The sequence below is a fragment of the Pristiophorus japonicus genome, chromosome 18, assembly GCF_044704955.1.
Source record: "Pristiophorus japonicus isolate sPriJap1 chromosome 18, sPriJap1.hap1, whole genome shotgun sequence".
In the NCBI taxonomy this organism is placed as follows: domain Eukaryota; kingdom Metazoa; phylum Chordata; class Chondrichthyes; family Pristiophoridae; genus Pristiophorus; species Pristiophorus japonicus.
The window spans coordinates 31765383-31789963 of NC_091994.1; the positions used below are offsets into that span (position 1 = coordinate 31765383).

The 24581-nt window shown below is 43.6% G+C and overlaps 1 protein-coding gene across 1 annotated transcript in view; it reads left to right on the top strand.

The window, feature by feature from the left end:
* The window catches only part of LOC139229187 (A disintegrin and metalloproteinase with thrombospondin motifs 6-like), a 175725-nt gene that overhangs the window by 57277 nt on the left and 93867 nt on the right, over window positions 1–24581 (top strand). The window contains exons 7-8 of the mRNA XM_070860839.1: window positions 2354–2397; window positions 9539–9644. Of these exons, the coding sequence (XP_070716940.1) occupies window positions 2354–2397; window positions 9539–9644 (150 nt within the window). The remainder of the gene's footprint in view (window positions 1–2353; window positions 2398–9538; window positions 9645–24581) is intronic.

The following is a 24581-nucleotide window of genomic DNA, read 5'->3' on the forward strand; positions in this document are numbered from 1 at the left end:
AGTGTGAGGGGTGGCTAGGGAGATGGAGAAGTGATAATGTAGATAGAGAGGGATGGGTGGAGGTGCAAGGTAAGTTGATGTGAGTAAGGATGTGCAGGAGTAGAGTAGGGAAGCAGACTGATGGGGATGTGATGTGTGGCACAGCAGGGTGAGGTTGAGTGTGGCTTTGCAGTAACGTTTCGTGGTCTACTGAGATCATTGAAAGATTTGCGCCACTGCAGCAGCTCCTCCTGACAACTTCCCTGCTTGTGCCCTCCTGTGCATTGTGCAACCAGGCTACATGGATGTCCTGGGGAGGGAAGAGGCCTTCCCTGCATGCTGTGACTCCCTCCATAAGCATCTGGAGGGAGTCATGGGAGAGCCTGGGTGCAGCCGTGCACCTCTGTGCAGTGCTTGTGAATGTTTGCAGCACCTCAATACTATCAACTGACAACTGTCCAAAGCAATGTGGACATGGTCCCTTTAAGAAATGACGTCATCAGACTGGCTTCCTCTTAATTGGCCGGGAAGCCCGACAAACCCCATTAACGGAAGATTTGGGACAGAGAGCGGGTTCGAGTTGGGAGTGGGCTTACCACATGCCACCAACCCAGGCCGCATCGATCCCGCCGCTTGTGGCGAAATCGCGGCCTCTAAATCTAAATCTAAACTGTCCTTTTACCATTCCTCTTCCAGAATGTCCGCTGTGTTCTCCTGATTTCCCACTGTAACTTTGGCAGAAGATAAGCGGAACACCCAAGAAATGGCATAAATTGCTGCTTACGCCAGTTCTGTAGAGTCACTGCTGATGGCCTGCGGAAGTTACAGCAAGACATTGGGAGAACCCTTGCAAAAATTTCAGGCAAACGATGTTTGTCTATACCCTTCAGGAACTTGAGGATCACTCCTGAGCCTTCTCTTGTCCAGTAAAGAGTTTCCACCTGTTTCCGTGAGTAATATCAGCCGAACCAGCGCAAAAGAACGGGGAATTTTAAACTTGAGTTTCGCCCAAAACCACTTATGTTTGTATCTTCTGCGATCTTTTACGCTGGTTCAAGATTCAATTCACCCAGATCAGACCACGCCCGTGAAACTTGTCATGTCCTCAAGTCGAAACTGCAAGATTGCGTTGATTCAGAAAGGCTCTTCAAATTGCACACAATTTCTTAGTGTACAGGCATGACTAGGCACGTTTTAAAAGTTTTTTCATATCAAAAAATATTTAATTTACTAAGAAACTGACTAGTGTACACCAATGAAACTATTAAATGGTTCCATATAGTTTTTTAAGTAATTTTCAATGATTTAAAATCAGGTTACTAACAGGTGGCGGATTTCCTTATTAAAAGTGCTTATTTTGGCTGTATAAACCCATTTTCAGCTGTATTAATAAAACTGCACCAGGTTACCACTCTCTTAAATACATCAAGGAATTCTTTCTGATGAAAAGAGGAAAAAAAGAAATAATTACATTCTATTACGCTGCCCAATTTTTTCTTCACAGGATGTGAGCGTCGCTGGCAAGGACAGAATTTATTGCCCATCCCTAATTGCCCTTGAGATGGTGGTGGTGAGCCGCCTTCTTGAACCGTTGCAGTCCGTATGGTGAAGGTGCTCCCACAGTGCTGTTAGGGAAGGAGTTCCAGGATTCTGACCCAGCAACGATGAAGGAGCAGCAATATATTTCCAAGTCAGGATGGTGTGTGTCTTGGAGGGGATCTTGGAGGTGATGGTGTTCTCATGCACCTGCTGCCCTTGTCCTTCTAGGTGGTAGAGGTCGCAGATTTGGGTGGCACTGTCTTAGAAGCCTTGGCGAGTTGCTGAAGTGCATCGTGTAGATAGCACATACTGCAGACACAATGCACTGGTGGTGGAGGGAGTCGATGTTTAAGGTGGTGGATGGGGTGCCAATCAAGCAGGCTGCTTTGTCCTGGAAGGTGTCTAGCTTCTTGTGTTGTTGGAGCTGCACTCAACCAGGCAAGTGGAGAGTATTCCATCACACTCCTGACTTGTGCCTTGTAGATGGTGTAAAGGCTTTGGGGAGTCAGGAGGTGAGACACTTGCCACAGATTACCCAGTTTCTGACCAGCTCTTGTAAACACAGTAATTATGCGGCTGTTACAGTTGAATTTCTGGTCAATGGTGACCTCCAAGATGTGGTTGGTGGGGGTTTTGACAATGGTAATGCCATTGAATGTGAAGGGGAGGTGGTTAGACTCTCTCTTGTTGGAGATGGTCATTGCTCGGCATTTGTGTGGTGTGCTTGTTACTTGCCACTTATAATTTGGAATGGTACTACAGATTTTCAGTCCCATTCCCTTTTGTTCAAACAAATAAGTTACTTCGTTGACCTATTTTTTTTTTGTTCCTGCAGGTATGACATTTGCATCTACAAGAACAAACCCTGTGGAACTCTAGGTAAGATATCATAACATGTAATTTGGGTTTAAAGCATTCAGTGTAATCCTACCTCTTGTTTTACAATCTTTCTATTTTTTCTCAAAGTAAGTAGGATTATATTAGGATGCTATACCAAAGCTTTTAAAGATATTACAGACAGCCTTTGTGCATTAAAAACACTCAATATTAGCTTTACTTGAATGAAGCTTTTTAAATATGCCATCCAACTTTTCTTCAAATTATTTGGAATAGCAGCCAAATGAATACATACTGGTAGAGGCTGATGAAGAACATTCTTTCAGTTGGGCTTTCAAAATGCCACTGATGCATCCTGGAAAATTTATACACACTGCATATATTCAGACTTCAGGATCTCTCTTCAGTTAACAACTTGATAATTGTGGCCAAAAATATCAAGTAAAAATCCAAGCCAGGGCCTTTAACAGAGGTTGGTACCTTCAAGTAAAAACATTAAAAAAACGTACTCAAAAGAGAGAAAAGATTTTTTTTTTTAAGTTTTATCATGTTATTGTGAAATGTGTATGTTTTGCTTATGATAGAAACATGGGGCCAGATTTTGCTGAAAAAAATAACGACGTCTGAACAATGCAAATCGGCCAGCAACATTGGCGAGGAAGAAATGTCTGTGAATTGTGAATTGCCACAAGTTCCTGGCCAGTTTGTGCCGATCCGCTGTGATGGCATGCATATTACTTGCGCTGTGTCCCTTTTAACTTCTACTGCATACTCTTATTTGCAAATTTCTTGTACCCACGAAAACGGCATCTCACACTCCACCTCCCCGTGATTTTCATGAAGTTGCTACATTTGCTCATTACTTGCCCATTAAACTCGCCACAGAAAGTTACATCTAGGAATTAAGTGTAAGCACCCTTTTAAAGACATAATAATTGTTAATGACTGTCAATCAATCTCTCTTACCCAGAAAGTAAATCATTATAAGTGTGGAGTTTCATTCCTTCAGGTTGTGAATTGTTTTAGGAGATTTTAAAAATGACTATTTTAAATTTAAAACATTTTTGTTTTACTTTTCCTTTTTCTCTCTATCAAATCTTTCTTTCCCTCCTTTTTATCCCTCTTTTTCTGTACCTGATTTGACATTGAATTCACTCACTCTAATTCACCCTCCTTTTCAGTCCTTCCTCTGTTTATTTCTCAATCCTTAAATCTCATTGGCTAAGGAGATAGACGGTTGTTCACTGAGGTCCCAGATATCCTGTTGCCTTCACTGTACCATTATCAGCTCACACTTCCAGCAACTTTGTGGGCAAAACATTTTAATACGTAAACATACATGAACAAGTCTAACTAATGTCGTGAGATGCCTCATTCCAGCAAAATCTGGCCCCTTATTTTTATCAGTTGGCCGAGGGGAAAAAATGGCAGATGAAAATTTTGGCGCAGGTGATTTAAAAGATTTAATTGGATTATTCAGTTTGCCTTAAGAGTGTAAGAATTAATAAATTTGAATTGTAATCGATACATTTGCTCATCAGCCAGTTAAATGTAACTTGCATTCTGCTAGAATAAATTTGCAATGAGCTGAAAAAAAGGTATTTTCAAGAAATTGGGTACAAGAAATTTGCATATAAGAATGTGCAGCAGAAGTTAAAAGGGAAATGCGACAAAGTATAACACAAGAAATGTGCTTAGGTTGTGTGCTTGACGTATCGTATAATATTACTAGTGGATTTCCATGTCATTGTTCATGGTGAGTTGGGGGAGATGTTGTTTTCTAACCATATCAGCATTATGCTATGTAACACTCAATGTCGGGATCAGGGCAAATTATTTATAATGATTGACTGAGCCAAATTCTTTTTTTATTGCATGGTATTATAGCACTTCTGTCTCGGTCTCTCTAGAATACTAAGTGACTGCTTTATTAAATGTATTTCGCACCAGCAAACGTCTGTTAGCAATTTTTGCATTTCTTGGAAAATGGGTGGTTTTGCAACAAATAGCATATTCTGTGATTGGTCAGTTGCTGTCAATCATAAATGTTTCCAGAATTTACCTCAGAAGATATTATTTAATTCAGATAAAAGTGCTAAAGTGTTTCAAGATTTTTGACCATTTTTGCAAATGGAAAAGAGTTGCATTGAAATGTTAGTTCTTTAAAGAAACATGTGTTCACACAAGACCTTTTTTTTAAAGAAATACAGAGCTTGAAAGGTCATTAAAATGCAAATGGTCCAGCCATTGAAGTTATTTCCCCAAAGACTGAAACCAATAAGCAGTTTATTAGAATGTCTCCGTCATCACCAAATGTATCACACCCATTATATTGGAAGGTCCCTGGTTCTGGGTGCTTGTCAGGGATTGTCTGGCACCCTCTGGTTGTGAACAAGGGAGAAAAAAGCAGATAGAAGCACTCACTGACGTTTTTTTTAAATTAAACAGAAAGCTGTGAGACCTAGCTTTCACCAGACCCCGAAGGTTAGAATTCACGAAGGCAGTTAGAAGCAAGATGGCCCACAGATGTGAGGAAGTATAGCATTTGTGTTACTTTGTACCATTACTCAAAGACAAGTGTACTGTTTGAACTAGGTGGGTCTGAATCTAACTGTTGCTCTCTGTGTTCATTTGCTGTAAAATAAAATGGCTTAAATAATTTGAATCTGGCCAAGTGTCTTCTCAGTCTGCCTTTGAAAAGAGATGAACATTAGGGCACATGCAAGAGAGGCAAATGTCAGTTTCGATCACAAATAGGCACAATTGTTTCAACCCTGGGTTATGCAATCATATAGCTGAAAATTGAACACTATGGGCACATCCCAACAGAAGGCATTCAGACCACTTATGGGCCAAAACCCTGAATTTGCAAGTGTTCCAAAAAGGTTTAAGTTCCCAAATATTTGTCGTACAAAAAAAATTGTACCATTTTCATCATCATCATAGGCAATCCCTCGCGATCGAGGAAGACTTGCTTCCACTCTTGGCATGGGTTCTTGGTGGCTGTACAGTCCAATACAAGAACCACATTTTCTGTCACAGGTGGGACAGATAGTCGTTAAGGGAAAGGGTGGGCAGGGAGTCTGGTTTGCCGCATGCTCCTTCCGCTGCCTGCGCTTGATTTCTGCATGCTCTCGGCGGCAATACTCGGAGCTCAGCGCCTTCCCGAATGCACTTCCTCCACTTAGGGCGGTCTATAGCCAAGGACTCCCAGGTGTCAGTGGGGATGTCGCATTTTATCAGGGAGGCTTTGAGGGTGTCCTTGTAACGTTTCTTCTGCCCGCCTTTGGCTCGTTTGCCGTGGACGAGTTCCGAGTAGAGCGCTTGCTTTGGGAGTCTCGTGTCTGGCATGCGAACTATGTGGCCAGCCCAGTGGAGCTGATCAAGTGTGGTCAGTGCTTCAATGCTAGGGATGTTGGCCTGGACGAGGACGCTAATGTTTGTGCGTCTGTCCTCCCAGGGGATTTGCAGGATCTTGCGGAGACATCGCTGGTGGTATTTCTCCAGCGACTTAAGGTGTCTACTGTACATGGTCCACGTCTCTGAGCCATACAGGAGGGTGGGTATTACTACGGCCCTGTAGACCATGAGCTTGGTGAAAGTTTTGAGGGACTGATCTTCAAACACTCTTTTCCTCAGGCAGCCGAAGGCTGCACTGGCGCATTGGAGGCGGTGTTGGATCTCGTCATCAATGCTTGCTCTTGTTGATAGGAGGCTCCCAAGATAGGGGAAGTGGTCCACGTTGTCCAGGGCCATGCCCTGAATTTTGATGTTTGGGGGGCAGTGCTGTGCAGCGAGGACAGGCTGGTGTAGGACCTTTGTCTTACTAATGTTTAGCATAAGGCCCATGCTTTCATACTCCTCGGTAAATACATCGACTATGTCCTGGAGTTCAGCCTGTGTGTGTGCACAGACGCAGGCGCCGTCCGCGTACTGTAGCTCGAAGACTTCAGCTTTGTGCACATCTGGCTTTCCCGGAATACACTATTAGCTTTTCAGTAGTGTGGTTCAGAAACCAATTCCACTTTACAGTGTTAGCCGTGACTCAGTGGGTGACACCCTCACCTCTGAGTCAGAAGGTTGTGGGTTCATGTCCCACTCCAGACACTTGATCACAGAAATCTAGTCTGACACTCCAGTGCAGTACTGAGTGAGTGCTGCACGGTCAGAGGTACTGTCTTTCAGATGGGACGTTAAACCAAGGCCCTGTCTGCCCCCTCGGGTGGACGTAAAAAGATTCTATGGCACTGTTTCGAAGACGAGCAGGGGAGTTATCCCCAGTATCCTGGCTAATATTGATCCCTCAATCAATATCAAAAACAAATTATCTGGTCATTGTCACGTTGCTGTTTGTGAGAGCTTGCTATGTGCAAATTGGCTACCTACATTACAACAGTGACTACACTTTTTAAAAAGTACTTCATTGGCTGTAAAGCGATTTGGGACATCTGGTGGTTGTGAAAGGCGCTATATAAATGCAAGTCTTTCTTTTCTATCCCCATGGGTAGTCATTACAAAGTATTCATCACTTCTCAGTACCTCACATGTCCAGCTACACCTCAGTCAGTGCAGAACTTCACAGCCAAAACTCCTTCAGCCTCCTCCTATGCCCATCACTTGCCTACTGCATGTTTCTGTCAGCACAGTACCTATACATAGCACCCTGGTACATGGATCACCAATGAAGACATCGCACCAGTGGCAACAAAAGATTATGTGTATGCCTCCTGTAGGAGAAGTACACTCATTAAAAAAACAGGGAAAGGAGGACAACTGAAGAGGCATGATGATGGTACATCCTCTACAAATACAGATCTTGGATGAAGAGGCAGGAGATGGCCCCAGTTCAGAGTTGGTACATCAATTAATATACCTTCTACATCCAATTCAGTAATGCCAACACCTACTGCAAAATTTGCATTCGCCGGTCAGCATTTTGGCACCAAATTAGAATGAACATTTGTCAGTAACACTTCACTCCTGGTTGTCCTTTCAGGTATGAAAGAATAAGCTGAGTTGAGGCTCAGATTCTCTAGACAACTTACACCTATCACGCAATCTCAGTCTGACATGGAGGCTGTGAGCAGGAGCACTTCCTGTAAGCAGAGTCTGCATTCCTTGTGTTCAGGAGTTTGTCTTTACTGCCCAATATCTAGTAATACAAGTAACCCAGTGAGGGAACAATGAGAGACCCCTTTATTATGTGAACTGTACATTGTGATCTTTGTAAATGCGTTGTCTCAGTTTTTTTATTTCTGGTCAGCCCTAGCTAAGATCCTGGCTGGCTCCATCTTAACTTGTAGCCTAGACCAAGCCCCTCGGTAGGCTTCACAACTACTTTACATGTGTTAGTCATTGACCAGTGGAGCTGCCAATTAAACTGGCTACCACCTTTCCAAGATTGTATTCCTACTCAAAAGTCCTATGCTGCATATACATGAACATAAATTTCATGTGAATGCCTACTGGAATTGGCTGAAATAGGATAATAAATTATCCATTGACCCAGATTGTTCTAGATAATAGTTTCAGTGGCTAGCTCATTAACTTTCAGGTGTACGCATTAATATACCAACCCCGCTTTGTTTTGAAGGCACTAGTCTGCTTTGCTCTGTCAATGTGGCGGAAAGGATTGAGACTTAACCAATCAAAAATCTTGAACCTGGCTTCCTGTCCCTTTAAACTTCTTCAACTGTTAAGTACTGCCAGCAGATCTCTAAAGCACCCTTCATATGGGCAGTCTTAAGATCCAATGCCTGTCTGGTCTAAGAAGAGGAAAATGGTATCACTTCCACGTCATTAACATGGAGTTAGTAATTTACCACTGCATCCAGGTGTGCTCCCGTCCCCCTCTGTGACATAAGCAGCAATGCACGCTGAACACTAATGGACAGGTCTCTGCCATACTTGGTCACTGCCCATTTTTCTTCCGCTTAACACCAAAGGAACTGCTGCAGATTGATGAATATTTGGACCACTGTTTTTATATGATGGATGATTCATTTTTTTAAACAAGGACTTTGATATATTTTTGCACCAGACATTGCAGTCAGTCATTTTTGCCAGTATTCAATACAGTTAACACAACCAAACAGCATTGTGGCATATTAAAAAACTGGAACATTCTTTATAACAATTGATTATAGAGCAAATGTTACAAATAGAACCAACCACTTTTACAGCACAATTCTACCACAGCATAAATGTCTGAGTTGGAGCCTGTGGAATTTGGAGGCAGGGTAACGTGTCATGATTGTGTCCATTGGTATGTTACATCTGAGAAATCTTTGTGTCTAATTGAAACAAAATCTAATTATTTGTGTCATTACAGAAATGTACCATCGGTTCTGAACATTTTGCACGTTCCAGTGTTACACTCCTACAGCAGGAGATTTATTGTACATTAGTATGAGGGAACCATTGGCCGAGCTGTGCAGAATAGCTTCCAGATTCAGCAATTTTTTTTTTGTTGCTCCCTGGTATGGGGAAAAACTAGAAAAGGGAAAGTCTACCTTAATCTTGATTTTTATCTACTGTCACTACCCTATAGACAAATGCATATCTGGGGGGTTTTCTTTCATTTTCAAATACATTTGCTGTTTTTAGCTGCTATTGAAGGGTGAGGAAGGCATCAATATGTTTCGGTGACTCTTTATAATTTTCAAACAAATAAAAAGTATTGCAATAGGTCTGCAATTTATCTCACCATATCTTTTCATACCACTACTCGGAACAAAATTGCGATGAATATTTCATCTAATTTTCAAATGGAAGGGTAACGTCAGCTCGATCAGTTCAGTGGTCCCTGTCTGAACGGATACAGTGACACCCTTTTACTATTAACATCCCCGTGTCTTCATTCCAGCCATTCTGGAAAAAAGTAAACGTATAGAACAGCTCAGTATGTTTCCAGTATAATGGCTGTATAGGAAAACTCATACCATGGCTAAACCGATGGCCATTATTATATCTGACCTGATATCTTTCGCTTTGCAAGCAGAAATATTGCAGGCAGAATGGCTTGTTAGTATTTTTGATAATATGTCATTCATTTGCATGCTGTGTGTGATAACATCATCTTCCTTTCAAGATCAACTTCCTATGCTGCCAAGGGGTGAATTGCTGATACCTGTGTTTAACTGTATCCTTATTTTTCTAAGCTAAATAAACAATCCTGTTACAGGTCTAGCTCCAGTGGGTGGCATGTGTGAACCAGAAAGGAGTTGCAGTATCAATGAGGACATTGGCCTGGCAACTGCATTTACAATCGCTCATGAAATTGGTCACAAGTAAGAGAAATTTTACTATCATAGGTAATATCTTCTTTCCCTGAAACGTAAAGCTGAAATTATCATTAATTTAGAGCACCTTTGAGATCTGTTGATCAATTATATATCTGATCTCAGGAAAATTAAACTGTGCAGAATCAGCCTTTGTGAATAGTCAAATTCAGCCAGGCAAGAAAGGCTGAATGGATTCCTCCTGTTAAACTTTGTTTCTCGATGGTCCTTAGTCATTTCATTAGTTTGCAGTTTCCGTACCTGAGCAAGAAACTTTGTACCATTATTCAAGTTGTTCATTGACATAAGTGCTTTCCCCAATAAATTGTTAATCTAATGTTTCTGCACTTGTCGAGGTAGATTTTCCTCCTCATTACATCTGGGGAACTGTTGTGCAAAGCCCCCAATATCTGCGGTCCTGTTTCCTGTCCAATATTCAAGCTCAAAGCCCAGCCAGGGGGCAGGATTGTGTATGGCATGTATGCAGGCCATACAAATGGTGCAGGGCAGGAAAACCGTGGATTCCTCAGTAATGACAGGTGTGTTGTGCCTGTCGGTCACTCAGTGGGCGCTGTTCAATTAAAATCTACCCCGACTTCTCCAACACTTGCTCCATCTGCCTCCTGTGCTTTGCTTTACATAAACCATACCTTGTCCAAAATTCCATCACCTAAACTTATTACTTCTGTCCTTACGAATTCCAATTGCTCCGACTGCCCCAGTACACTGAATTTAAAATCCTCCTTTACAAATCCCACCATAGTCTGATCCCACTCTGCAATCTCCTCTGGGTCCCACTCTATGGAAAACTTTCCTTAAATCCCTCTTCATTGCTCCAACTCTTTCTACCTTGAAAGGCTTCTTCAGAATTTAATTCTTTGACCATGCATTTGCTTAATTCTTTCACTGCTGCTCAATGTACATTTCTCACTTTGTGAAGCACCCTGTGACAATTACTATATGTGAAAGTTGCATTATAAATGCCTTTTGTTCACTGACCGATCTATATTAATATAATTTCAAATTTGCTTCTCTTGCTAGTTCTATCTACGTATAAAGATGTATTAGTTTGCTAGCAGTTTAAAAATGAATGTGTTGTGTTTAGAACCAAGAATATAGGAGGATACAGCTTTCCAGTTATTTTGGCGTTCTTAACCAATTGAGGATCGTTTTAAGAAATGTATTATTGCAGAGTAAATCATCAGCTCAAGCAACTGAATGTCAAATATCAGGAAAAATGCCATAATTCTGAGGTCCAAGGCTGTCTGATATTCAGACTCAATTAGTTTCAGTTAGATAATATTTTGTCTACAGATAACTGACTTTCTACTTACATAGAAACATAGAAAATAGGTGCAGGAGTAGGCCATTTGGCCCTTCGAGCCTGCACCACCATTCAATAAGATCATGGCTGATCATTCACCTCAGTAACCCTTTCCTGCTTTCTCTCCATACCACTTGATCCCTTTAGCCGTAACAGCCATATCTAAATCCCTCTTGCTGCCAGTTCATTGGATATATTCAACAACTCTCTGCAGCAGGGAATTCCACAGGTTAACAACTCTGAGTGAAGAAGTTTCTCCTCATCTCAGTCCTAAATCGCCTACTCCTTATCCTAAGACCGTGTCCCCTGATTCTGGACTTCCCCAACATCGGGAACATTCTTCCCGCATCGAACCTGTCCCGTCACGTCAGAATCTTTTACGTTTCTAGGAGATCCCCTCTCATCCTTCTAAACTCCAGTGTATAAAGGCCCAGTTGATCCAGTGTCTCCTCATATGTCAGTCCAGCCATCCCTGGAATCAGTCTGGTGAACCTTCGCTACACTCCCTCAATAGCAATAATGTCCTTCCTCAGATTAGGAGACCAAAACTGAACACAATATTCCAGGTGAGGCCTCACCAAGGCCCTGTAAGACCTCCCTGCTCCTATACTCAAATCCCCTAGCTATGAAGGCCAACATGCCATTTGCTGCCTTCACCGCCTACTGTACCTGCATGCCAACTTTCAATGACTGATGATCCATGACGCCCAGGTCTCGTTGCACCTCCCCTTTTCCTAATCTGCCACCAAAGTGGATAACCTCACATTTATCCACATTATACTGCATCTGCCATGCATTTGCCCACTCACCTAACCTGTCCAAATCACCCTGCAGCCTCTTAGCATCCTCCTCACAGCACACACCGCCACCCAGTTTAGTGTCATCTGCAAACTTGGAAATATTACCTTCAATTCCTTCATCCAAATCATTAATGTATATTGTGACGAGCTGGGGTCCCAGCACTGAGCCCTGCGGCGCTCCACTAGTCACTGCCTCCCATTTCGAAAAGGACCCGTTTATCCCGACTCTCTGCATCCTGTTTGCCAACCAATTCTCTATCCACGCCAGTACATTACCCCCAATACCATGTGCTTTGATTTTGCACACCAATCTCTTATGTGGGACCTTGTCAAAGGCCTTTTGAAAGTCCAAATACACCATTTCCACTGGTTCTCCTTTATCCACTCTACTAGTTACATCCTCAAAAAATTCCAGAAGATTTGTCAAGCATGATTTCCCTTTCATAAATCCATGCTGACTTGGACTGATCCTGTCACTGCTTTCCAAATGCGCTGCTATTTCATCCTTAATAATTGATTCCAGCATTTTCCCCACTACTGATGTCCAGCTAACCGGTCTATAATTACCCGTTTTCTCTCTTCCTCCTTTTTTAAAAAGTGCTGTTATATTAGCTACCCTCCAGTCCATAGGATCTGATCCAGAGTCAATAGACTGTTGGAAAATGATCACCAATGTATCTACTATTTCTGGGGCCACTTCCTTAAGTATTCTGGGATGCAGACAATCAGGCCCCGGGGATTTATCGGCCTTCAATGCCATCAATTTCCCCAACACAATTTCCAGCCTAATAAGGATTTCCTTCAGTTCCTCCTTCTCACTAGACCCTCGGTCCCCTAGTACATCCGGAAGGTTATTTGTGTCTTCCTTTGTGAAGACAGAACCAAAGTATTTGTTCAATTGGTCTGCCATTTCTTTGTTCCCCATTAAAAAATTAACCTGAGTCCGACTGCAAGGGACCTACGTTTGCCTTCACTAATCTTTTTCTCTTCACATATCTATAGAAGCTTTTGCAGTCAGTTTTTATGTTCGCAGCAAACTTCCTCTCGTATTCTATTTTCCCCCTCCTAATTAAACCCTTTGTCCTCCTCTGCTGAATTCTAAATTTCTCCCAGTCCTCAGGTTTGCTGCTTTTTCTGGCCAATTTATATGCCTCTTCCTTGGATCTAACACTATCCTTAATTTCCCTTGTTAGCCACGGTTGAGCCACCTTCCCTGTTTTATTTTTACTCCAGACAGGGATGTACAATTGTTGAAGTTCATCCATGTGATCTCTAAATGTTTGCCATTGCCTATCCACCGTCAACCCTTTAAGTATCATTTGCCAGTCTATTCTAGCCAATTCACGCTTCATGCCGCCGAAGTTAGTTAAGTTCAAGACCCTAGTTTCTGAATTAACTGTGTCACTCTCAATCTTAATAAAGAATTCTACCATATTATGGTCACTCTTCCCCAAGGGGCCTCACACAACAAGATTGCTAATTAGTCCCTTCTCATTACACATCACCCAGACAAGGATGGCCAGCTCTCTAGTTGGTTCCTTGACATATTGGTCAAGAAAACCATCCCTAATACACTCCAGGAAATCCTCCTCCACCGTATTGCTACCAGTTTGGTTAGCCCAATCTATATGTAGGTGAAGGTCGCCCATGATAACTGCTGCATCTTTATTGCACACATCCCTTATTTCTTGTTTGATGCTGTCCCCAACCTCACTACTACTGTTTGGTGGTCTGTACACAACTCCCACCAGTGTTTTCTGCCCTTTGGTATACCATAGCTCCAGCCATACCGATTCCACATCATCCAAGCCAATGTCCTTCCTTACTATTTCATTAATTTCCTCTTTAACCAGCAACGCCACCCCACCTCCTTTTCCTTTCTGTCTATCCTTCCTAAATGTTGAATACCGTTGGATGTTGAGTTCCCAGCCTTGATCACCCTGGAGCCATGTCTCTGTGATGCCAATTACATCATATCCATTAACTGCTATCTGCGCAGTTAATTCATCCACCTTATTCCGAATACTCCTCTCATTGAGGCACAGAGCCTTCAGGCTTGCCTTTTTAACACACTTTGCCCCTTTAGAATTTTGCTGTAATGTGGCCCTTTTTGTTTTTTGCCTTGGGTTTCTCTGCCCTCCACTTTTACTATTCTCCTTTCTATCTTTTGCCTCTGTCTCCCTTTTATTTCCCTCTGCCTCCCTGCATAGGTTCTCATCCTCCCTGCCATATTAGTTTAACTCCTCCCCAACAGCACTCGCAAACACTCCCCCTAGGACATTGGTTCCGGTCCTGCCCAGGTGCAGACCGTCCTGTTTGTACTGGTCCCACCTCCCCCAGAACTGGTTCCAATGCCCCAGGAATTTGAATCCTTCCCTTCTGCACCACTCCTCAAGCCACGTATTCATCTGAGCTATCCTGTGATTCCTACTCTGACTAGCACGTGGCACTAGTAGCAATCCTGAGAATACTACTTTTGAGGTCCTACTTTTTAATTTAGCTCCTAGCTCCCTAAAAACGTCTCAATAGGACCTCATCCCGTTTTTTACCTATATCGTTGGTACCTATATGCACCACGACAACTGGCTGTTCACCCTCCCTTTTCAGTATATCCTGCACCCGCTCAGAGACATCTTGACCCTTGCACCAGGGAGGCAACATACCATCCTGGAGTCTCGGTTGCGGCCGCAGAAACGCCTATCTATTCCCCTTACAATTGAATCTCCTATCACTATCACTCTCCCACTCTTTTTCCTGCCCTCCTGTGTAGCAGAGCCACCCACGGTGCCATGAACTTGGCTGCTGCTGCCTTCCCCTGATGAGTCATCCCCCTCAACAGTACCCAAAGCAGTGTATCTGTTTTGCAGGGAGATGAACGCAGAGGACCCCTGCACTACCTTCCTTGCACTGCTCTTCCTGTTAGTCACCCATTCCCTATCTGGCTGTGTACCCTTTACCTGCGGTGTGACCAACTCACTAAATGTGCTATTCACGTCATTCTCAGCATCGTGGATGCTCCAGAGTTCATCCACCCGCAGCTCCAGTGCCGCAATGTGGTCTGTCAGGATCTGCAGGCGGATGCACTTCCCGCACACGTCGTTGTCGGTGTCCCTGAGTAACCACATAGTACAGGAGGAGCATAACATGTTTCCGAGCTCTCCTGCCATGACTTACCCCTTGGATTAACTTAATTGGGCAACAGCAATGTTAAAAGGTTACTTACTGATAAAGAAAGACAAAGAAAAACCACTTATCAATCACTTACCCCCTTGGCTGTGACGTCACCTTTCGATTTATTTCTACTTTTTTGCCTTCTCCCTGTAGCTGCACAAGCATGCTTCTCCGATGCACCTCCCGAGCCTCTCCGACTCACCACGAACTCCCACGCCTCAGCGATGCGAGGGGCCTTTTTATAGGCCTCTCCGATGCACCTCCCAAGCCTCTCCGACTCACCACGAGCATCGTCCTGAATAAAGGACTCTATTTCTAAGTTAAAAGGATTTGTCATTGTTCCTTATATAACCACAAAAATTATGACTTTTTGCTGGATGATTGTGAACTGATGCCAGTCATGGAGAGACTTGCAGATTGTACATCACCATAACATCTGTGCGATAGCCATAAACTTGCTGATGTGTAATGAGAAGGGACTAATTAGCAATCTTGTTGTGCAAGGCCCCTTGGGGAAGAGTGATCGTAATATGGTAGAATTCTTTATTAAGATTGAGAGTGACACAGTTAATTCAGAAACTAGGGTCCTAAACTTAAGGAAAGCTAACTTCAATGGCATGAGGCGTGAATTGGCTAGAATAGACTGGCAAATGATATTAAAGGGTTGACGGTGGATAGGCAATGGCAAACATTTATAGATCACATGGATGAACTTCAACAGTTGTACATCTCTGTCTGGAGTAAAAATAAAACAGGGAAAGTGGCTCAACCGTGGCTAACAAGGGAAATTAAGGATAGTGTTAGATCCAAGGAAGAGGCATATAAATTGGCCAGAAAAAGTAGCAAACCTGAGGACTGGGAGAAATTTAGAATTCAGTAGAGGAGGACAAAGGGTTTAATTAGGAGAGGGAGAATAGAGTATGAGAGGAAGCTTGCCGGGAACATAAAAATTGACTGCAAAAGCTTCTATAGATATGTGAAGAGAAAAAGATTGGTGAAAACAAACGTAGGTCTCTTGCAGTCGGACTCAGGTGAATTAATAATGGGGAACAAAGAAATGGCAGACTAATTGAACAAATACTTTGCTTCTGTCTTCATGAAGGAAGACACAAATGACCTTCCGGTACTAGGGGACCGAGGGTCTAGTGAGAAGGAGCAACTGAAGGATATCCTTATTAGGTGGGAAACTGTGTTGGGGAAATTGATGGGATTGAAGGCCGATAAATCCCTAGGGCCTGATTGTCTGCATCCCAGAGTACTTAAGGAGGTGGCCCTAGAAATAGTGGATGCATTGGTGATCATTTATCAACGGTCTATCAACTCTGGATCAGATCCTATGGACTGGAGGGTAGCTAATGTAACAGCACTTTTTAAAAAAGGAGGGAGAGAGAAAACTGGTAATTATAGACTGGTTAGCCTGACATCAGTAATGGGGAAAATGTTGGAATCAATTATTAAGGATGAAATAGCAGCACATTTGGAAAGCGGTGACAGGATCAGTCCAAGTCAGCATGGATTTATGAAAGGGAAATCATGTTTGACCAATCTTCTGGTATTTTTTGAGGATGTAACTAGTAGAGTGGACAAGGGAGAACCAGTGGATGTGGTGTATTTGGACTTGCAAAAGGCCTTTGACAAGGTACCACATAAGAGATTGGTGTACAAGATCAAGGCACATGGTATTGGGGGTAATGTACTGGCATGGATAGAGAATTGGTTGGCAGGCAGGGAGCAGAGAGTCGGGATAAACGGGTCCTTTTTGGAATGGGAGGCAGTAACTAGCGGAGTACCATAGGGCTCAGTGCTGGGACCCCAGCTCATCACAATATACATTAATGATTTGGATGAAGGAATTGAGGGTAATATCTCCAAGTTTGCAGATGACACTAAACTGGGTGGCGGTGTGAGCTGTGAGGAGGATGCTAAGAGGCTGCAGGGTGATTTGGACAGGTTAGGTGAGTGGGCAAATGCATGGCAGATACAGTGCAATGTGGATAAATGTGACGTTATCCACTTTGGTGGCAAAAACACAAAGGCAGAATATTATCTGAATGGCGGCAGATTAGGAAAAGGGGAGGTGCAACGAGATCTGGGTGTCATGGTTCATCAGTCATTGAAAGTTGGCATGCAGGTACAGCAGGCGGTGAAGAAGGCAAAGGCATGTTGGCCTTCATAGCGAGATGATTTGAATATAGGAGCAGGGGAGGTCTTGCTGCAGTTGTACAGGGCCTTGGTGAGGCCTCACCTGGAATATTGTGTTCAGTTTTGGTCTCCTAATCTGAGGAAGGACGTTCTTGCTATTGAGGGAGTGCAGCGAAGGTTCACCAGACTGATTCCAGGGATGGCTGGACTGACATATGAGGAGACACTGGATCAACTGGGCCTCTGGGAAAGAGATGGCGGAAGTTATAGCAGATGCATTCGTTATAATCTATCAAAATTCTCTGGACTCTGGGGAGGTACCAGCGGATTGGAAAGCAGCTAATGTAACGCCGCTGTTTTTAAAAAAAAAAGGGGGGCAGACAAAAGGCAGGTAACTATAGGCCGGTTAGTTTAACATCTGTAGTGGGGAAAATGCTTGAAGCTATCATTAAGGAAGAAATAGCGGGACATCTAGATAGGAATAGTGTAATCAAGCAGACACAACATGGATTCATAAAGGGGAAATCATGTTTAACTAATTTACTGGAATTTTTTGAGGATATAACGAGCATGGTGGATAGAGGTGTACCGATGGATGTGGTACATTTAGATTTCCAAAAGACATTCGATAAGGTGCCACACAAAAGATTACTGCAGAAGATAAAGGTACGCAGAGTCAGAGGAAATGTATTAGCATGGATCGAGAATTGGCTGGCTAACAGAAAGCAGAGAGATAAATGGGTCCTTTTCGGGTTGGAAATCGGTGGTTAGTGGTGTGCCACAGGGATCGGTGCTGGGACCACAACTGTTTACAATATACATAGATGACCTGGAAGAGGGGACAGAGTGTAGTGTAACAACATTTGCAGATGACACAAAGATTAGTGGGAAAGCGGGTTGTGTAGAGGACACAGAGACTGCAAAGAGATTTAGATAGGTTAAGCGAATGGGCTAAGGTGTGGCAGATGGAATACAATGTCGGAAAATGTGAGGTCATCCACCTTGGGGGGAAAAAAAAAAGTAAAAGGGAATATTATTTGAATGGGGAGAAATTACAACATGCTGCGGTGCAGAGGGACCTGGGGGTCAAGTTAGTTTGCAGGTGCAGCAGGTAATCAGGAAGGCGAATGGAATGTTGGCCTTCATTGCGAGAGGGATGGAGAACAAAAGCAGGGGAGGTCCTTCTGCAACTGTACAGGGTATTGGTGAGGCCGCACCTGGAGTACTGCATGCAATTTTGATCACCTTACTTAAGGAAGGATATACTAGCTTTGGAGGGGGTACATAGACCATTCACTGGGCTGATTCCGGAGATGAGGGGGTTACCTTATGATGATAGATTGAGTAGACTGGGTCTTTACTCGTTGGAGTTCAGAAGGATGAGGGGTGATCTTATAGAAACATTTAAAATAATGAAAGGGATAGACAAGATAGAGGCAGAGAGGTTGTTTCCACTGGTCGGGGAGACTAGAACTAGGAGGCACAGCCTCAAAATATGGGGGAGCCAATTTAAAACCGAGTTGAGAAGGATTTTCTTCTCCCAGAGGGTTGTGAATCTGTGGAATTCTCTGCCCAGGGAAGCAGTTGAGGCTAGCTCATTGAATGTATTCAAATCACAGATAGATAGATTTTTAACCAATAAGGCAATTAAGGGTTATGGGGAGTGGGCGGGTAAGTGGAGCTGAGTCCACGGCCAGATCAGCCATGATCTTGTTGAGTAGCGGAGCAGGCTTGAAGGGCTAGATGGCCTACTCCTGTTCCTAATTCTTATGTTCTTATGTTCTTAAACCGCCTTCAAGGGAATATTTCACCACAGATGGTCCAACCAAACTTGATCCATTTGAAGGAGTTGAAGAAAAAATTGGAACAGTTTCTTGGAATGGCACTGATGCACAATCTCTCATGTCTTGGTAAAGAACTATAGTAAAAACATTGGGGGGAATTTTAACCTAAAAAAAGGGTGGGTTTGTAGCGTGGGAGTGGTTAAAGTGTTAAAAATCAGAATCCCGATCTGAACCCACCTCCAACCCAACCACTTTTAACGGAGGTGGGATGGGGGCAGATAGCTAATCCACTGCCAGGAGGCAGGTTATCTATTTAAATATTATAATGCAGCTAGAAGCCTCTGCTTTAACCTCCATTTTTTATTTTAACTTCAGCTAGTCGGGTTTTGCACACCTCTTGAAACCCGCCAGCTAATACAAGGCGAGGACTGCTGGATCCAGGAAGTAAGTGCCTTTACACTTACCTCCTGAATCCAGGATCCCAACCTAACCCAACCCCCACAATAGTTAAGCCTAAAAATTAGTTCAGAAGAAATTTTTTGAAATAGAATTTTCCACAGAAATGGAGATTCATTTCTATAAATAATCTCCTGTGTATCCAAACATCAATTTAGAAACCCCGATCAAAGCTGCTACCAATCTTCGTCTTAACTTTATTATTGTAAGTGTTTCGTAATAAGAAAGCACAATTGTCAACAATAATATGATTTAAAAAAATGTCATCACTTGCCTGAAATAAATCGTTTGAGAATTCAATCTCTGCCAAAGAGTGGAAACACACTTCTACCCTTCAATTCATTCTGTAAGCGTCACGTGCTCAGAATATACAGATATGGTTGAAAACGCTTTCCAACTGTTGTGAAATAAAACAAATCCATTCTAAGCCCAGGCTTTTGAGGCAGGTGAGGCCTTGAGGTGAAAATGTCACTTAAGGTAAATAGAACATAATTCATTGGGTAAATTTAATCATGTTATTAGGTTCAGGTTTTTGATAACATTTTGTTTAAAGCCTTATTTTGGACATTCAGTTGCTGAAGGAAACCAGGGCAGATGAAATATGTTTCCAAAAGCTTGTTGAGTGATTGATTCATCAAGTGATGTTGAAATGTTGACTTGGCTATCGGGATTTCCCCTTAGAATATCACCATGTAAATATTTTTATTTTAAAAGTTCATAGTAACAGTTTGATAATTAATTCAGTGTGAAGTATAGAAATTGAGCATTTGGCTTCATCAGCATTTCATTTCTTGTGACCAGAGCAATGAAAACCTTTTTCCAGAGTGTTATGTATATGTAAAGTCCTTACACAATATCACAAATCCACACGAGGCACATTCTATGGACAAGGTCACTCCATGACCTGAACTTTTATTCACAAGAGTGATGACCCAACCTAAGACCTCCCTTTATATACCTGGATGACCAGGTGAGGAGTGTCTCCTACAAGTTCGCCCCCTGTGGTCAAGATGTGCATTTCTTGCGTATATACAGTATTGCAGTGTTGTTACATAAAGGTTACGTATATGACATCACCTCCCCCACACATGCGAGTGCTTCCTTCTCAACCATTCCATATCCCCGTTCAGCTTGAGAGCGCGACCTGGAGGCATAAGCCACAGGTTGGAGTTGGCCCTCAGCATTACACTGCTGCCACACGCACCCAACCCCATAGGACGATGCATCACATGTCCGAACCAATTTCTTACAAGGGTTGTACAGAGTCAACAACTTCTTTGAATAAAGTAGGTCCCGCGTCCGATTAAAAGCCCGTTCCTGACCATCCCCCCCCCAAAACCAATCGCAACTCTTATGCAGGAGCACGTGTAGCGGCTCCAACAATGTGCTTAAATTCAGCAGAAAGTTCCTGAAATAGTTCAAGAGTCCCAGAAATGAACGCAACTCCGATGTGTTGCCGGGCCTGGGCGCTCGTCGAATCGCCTCCGTTTTGGATTCGATAGGCCGAATCCCGTCTGCAGCAACCCTCCTGCCCAAAAACTCGACCTCGGGAGCCAAAAACACACATTTAGGCTTCTTGAGTCGCAGGCCTACCCGGTCCAGTCGGCGTAGCGCCTCCTCCAGGTTGTGGAGGTGTTCCTCGGTGTCACAACCGGTGATGAGGATGTCGTCCTGAAATATGATTGTTCCAGGAATGGATTTGAGCAAGCTTTCCATGTTTCTTTGAAAAATCGCGGCCGCTGATCGAATGCCAAACGGACACCTGTTGTAAACAAACAGTCCCTTGTGCGTGGTGATGGTGGTCAGTAGTTTATATTCGTTGGCCAGTTCTTGGGTCATGTAGGCTGAAGTGAGTTCCAACTTGGTGAACAGCTTGCCGCCTGCCAGCGTGGCAAAAAGGTCCTCCGCTCTCGGGAGCGGGTATTGGTCTTGTAGGGACACCCGGTTGATAGTGGCCTGGTAGTCACCACAGATGCGGACTGAGCCATTCGGTTTTAGGACGGGAACGATGGGGCTCGCCCAGTCGCTCAATTCAATGGGCGAGATGATACCCTCTCTCAGCAACCGGTCCAACTCGCTCTCAATTTTCTCCCGCATCACATACGGCACAGCTCTGGCTTTGTGGTGCACTGGTCTGGCGTCCGGGGTGATGCGTATCACTACTTTGGTACCTTTGAATGTCCCGATGCCAGGTTGAAATAGTGACTCAAATTGCTGTAGGACGACCTGTGAGCATGAACTTCGCTCCACAGATGACATGGCGTGCACATCCCCCCCCATTTCCAGTTCATCTCGGCTAACCAGCTCCTCCCCAACGGTGCGGGACCATTGCCCGGGACAATCCAGAGCGGCAGCCGGTTCACCGATCCATTGTGTGTGACCGCCAACATTGCACTGCCTAGCACTGGAATGATTTCTTTGGTGTACGTCCGTAATTGCGTCTCAATGCGTTCTAGTTTAGGTCTGCTGGCTTTGAGTGGCTACAGCTGTTCGAATTGTTGAACACTCATGAGTGACTGGCTGGCCCCCGTGTCCAGCTCCATGCGTACAGGGATGCCGTTTAATAGGACTTTCATCATCATAGGTGGCGTTTTGGTATATGAGCTGTGAATGTTTGCCACATGGACCCACTGAACTTCAGCGTCCATTGATTTGCCCCAAGCGTCATCCTGCCTCGCAGACCCCTCATCTGGTTCATCCGCCTCGTATATTAGCCTGGTTACAGGCTTTCTGCACATTCTGACTAAATGGCCAATGAAGTTATAATTTCTGCAGACGAACTGTTGAAATCTGCAAGTCCTGGCAGCATGTCTGCCCCCACACCTCCAGCATGAACTGAGATTCCCGTTGTAGTGAACAAAAGAGCTGTTCCAAGGCATTCCTCGCTGATTGCCCCTTTGACTGTTCTTGAGCACCCTGTTAGTGGGTGTCAATGGCCCCATCCCGGGCTGCATTGTCCACTGGGGTGGCGTAAATGTCCGTTCAGCTTGCCATTGTCTCTGTTGGAGACTTACTCTTGGGTCTATTGCTGCCTCGTGTGTCCCGAACTGCCCTTACCTGCCTGCGGGGCTCTGTGTTGCATTTATGATATTGACTCCCTGATCCATCGCCATGTTGGAGGCAGAATTGCGCGTGTATATTATCTTAGTTTCCTCCTTCCCCGCCATAAAAGTCTGAGCCATCAACGCCGCCGCTTCCAAGGTCAAGTCCTTGGTCTCAATTAGCTTTCTGAAAATCCCAGCATGACAGATGCCCTCAATAAAGAAATCCCTTAGCATCTCCCCCCTGGAGGCATCTGTGAACTTAGAGGCTGGCCAAGCGCCAGAGGTCCGCAACGAAATCTGGCATGCTCTGTCCTTCCCGACGTCGGTGGGTATAGAATCTGTGTCGGGCCATGTGTACGCTGCTCGCCGGTTTGAGGTGCTCACCGATTAGTTTGCTGAGCTCTTCAAAGGTTTTGTCTGCCAGCTTCTCAGGTGCTAGCAGGTCTTTCATGAGAGCGTAAGTCTTAGGTCCACAGCTGGTCAGCAAATGAGCTCTTCGCTTGTCGACCGCTGCGTCTCCCAGCCAGTCCTTCATGACAAAACTCTGCTGAAGCCTCTCAATGAAATCATCCCAGTCCTCACCAACACAGTACCGTTCATCTGTGCTGCCGGTGGCCATTCTTGTGGGTCATTGATTCCCGTTTCTCGTTGCCAATGTAAAGTCCTTACACAATACCACAAATCCACACGAGGCACATTCTATGGACAAGGTCACTCCATGACCTGAACCTTTATTCACAGGACCAAGAAGTGATGACCCTGCGTGGGACCTCCCTTTATATACCTGGATGACCAGGTGAGGAGTGTCTCCCACAAGTTCACCCCCTGTGGTCAAGGTGTGCATTTCTTATGTATATACAGTATTGCAGTGTTGTTACATAAAGGTTACATACATGATAGTATACAATAAAGGTATAAACTAAGAACTGTTTAACTGAACAAGGTACAACCTTGGCTCTGCTTTATTACGGCCCAAAAGTGCCTGACTCTCAAAATGGCTGGCCTTTTATACCAGAGCAGCACCATGTGCATGCTGCTCAGTGGCCTCCAACAATGACACCAGCTGGTGGCTACAAACAGGATGTACATATACAACAGAGGTTAATGGCGTAATTAGTACCTGGTTCCAAACTTTTCATTTGAAATATCTCTCAGCATTTGGAAGCCATTTTATTTTATCTTACATACTTCACGTTTACTAATTGCACCATGGAATCTTAAACTTCTTTTTTAAACTTTTTAGATAATTAAATAACTAGTTTAAACATTGATGAATTGTAGCATTCCACACATTTGCTGTGATATCATTTATGCCATCATCAAGTCTGCATTTAAAGTTTTTTGTCTCTGGTTCTCACAGCCTGCAAGACAGCAGGACCGATTTTAGCCTCCATTTTGGGGCATGAGGTAGGCACTGAGGTGTTGATGCATGTTGAGCCAGATTATATTCCTGGGTTCAGTCTCATTAACACATTGGCCCATAATTTACATTCGGGCCGAAGCAAAGGCATTCGCTGCTGGCCCCGAAGTATATTCCCAGAAAGATCTTGCGAACGATGTGGTGAGAGGCTTATCCGACATGCACTTGAAATCAATGTAGTGAGAATCTCCTAGTGGGAGCTACGGTGACATCAACGAGCTGTCTAAGCAGCCAATCACGTTGCAGAATTTTCACAGACCAGGAACCAGGAAATAGAAAGCAATAATAATCCATCGCTTTAAAAAATATTTTACAGAGAGTGAATTAAACATTAGGAAATGCACATTGGCTGAACTATCATGAACAACTTTTAAAATATTTTTTTTTAATTAATTTTAAACTCTGATCATTTTTAACTTAATGGAGAAATTTGACATTCCACCAATATAAAATTAGTTTTCATGGCCAGAATGGTTATTTATCAGTAATTATTACTCCGATCGCCGTTCAATACCCAATTACAGCTCATTTGAATGTCACTTTTTATGGGATTTCTCACAGCGACATTTATTCGGAAAAGGGGAGTTTTCGTCAGATCAGTGATTTTCACTGATTTCTGGCTCTGAGGAGGGGTCCACAGCGCAGACTGTGGAGGAACAGTGAATGACAGTATTCACCTGAAATTGCAATCTGTCAGTTCACTGTTCTCAGGACTGCAAGTTCTGGGTCAAGGTGGGGACATACAGGCATGAAATATACCTCTGGTTGGTCCCTCAAGTATTAAACGGCAAGAAATCCTGTACTT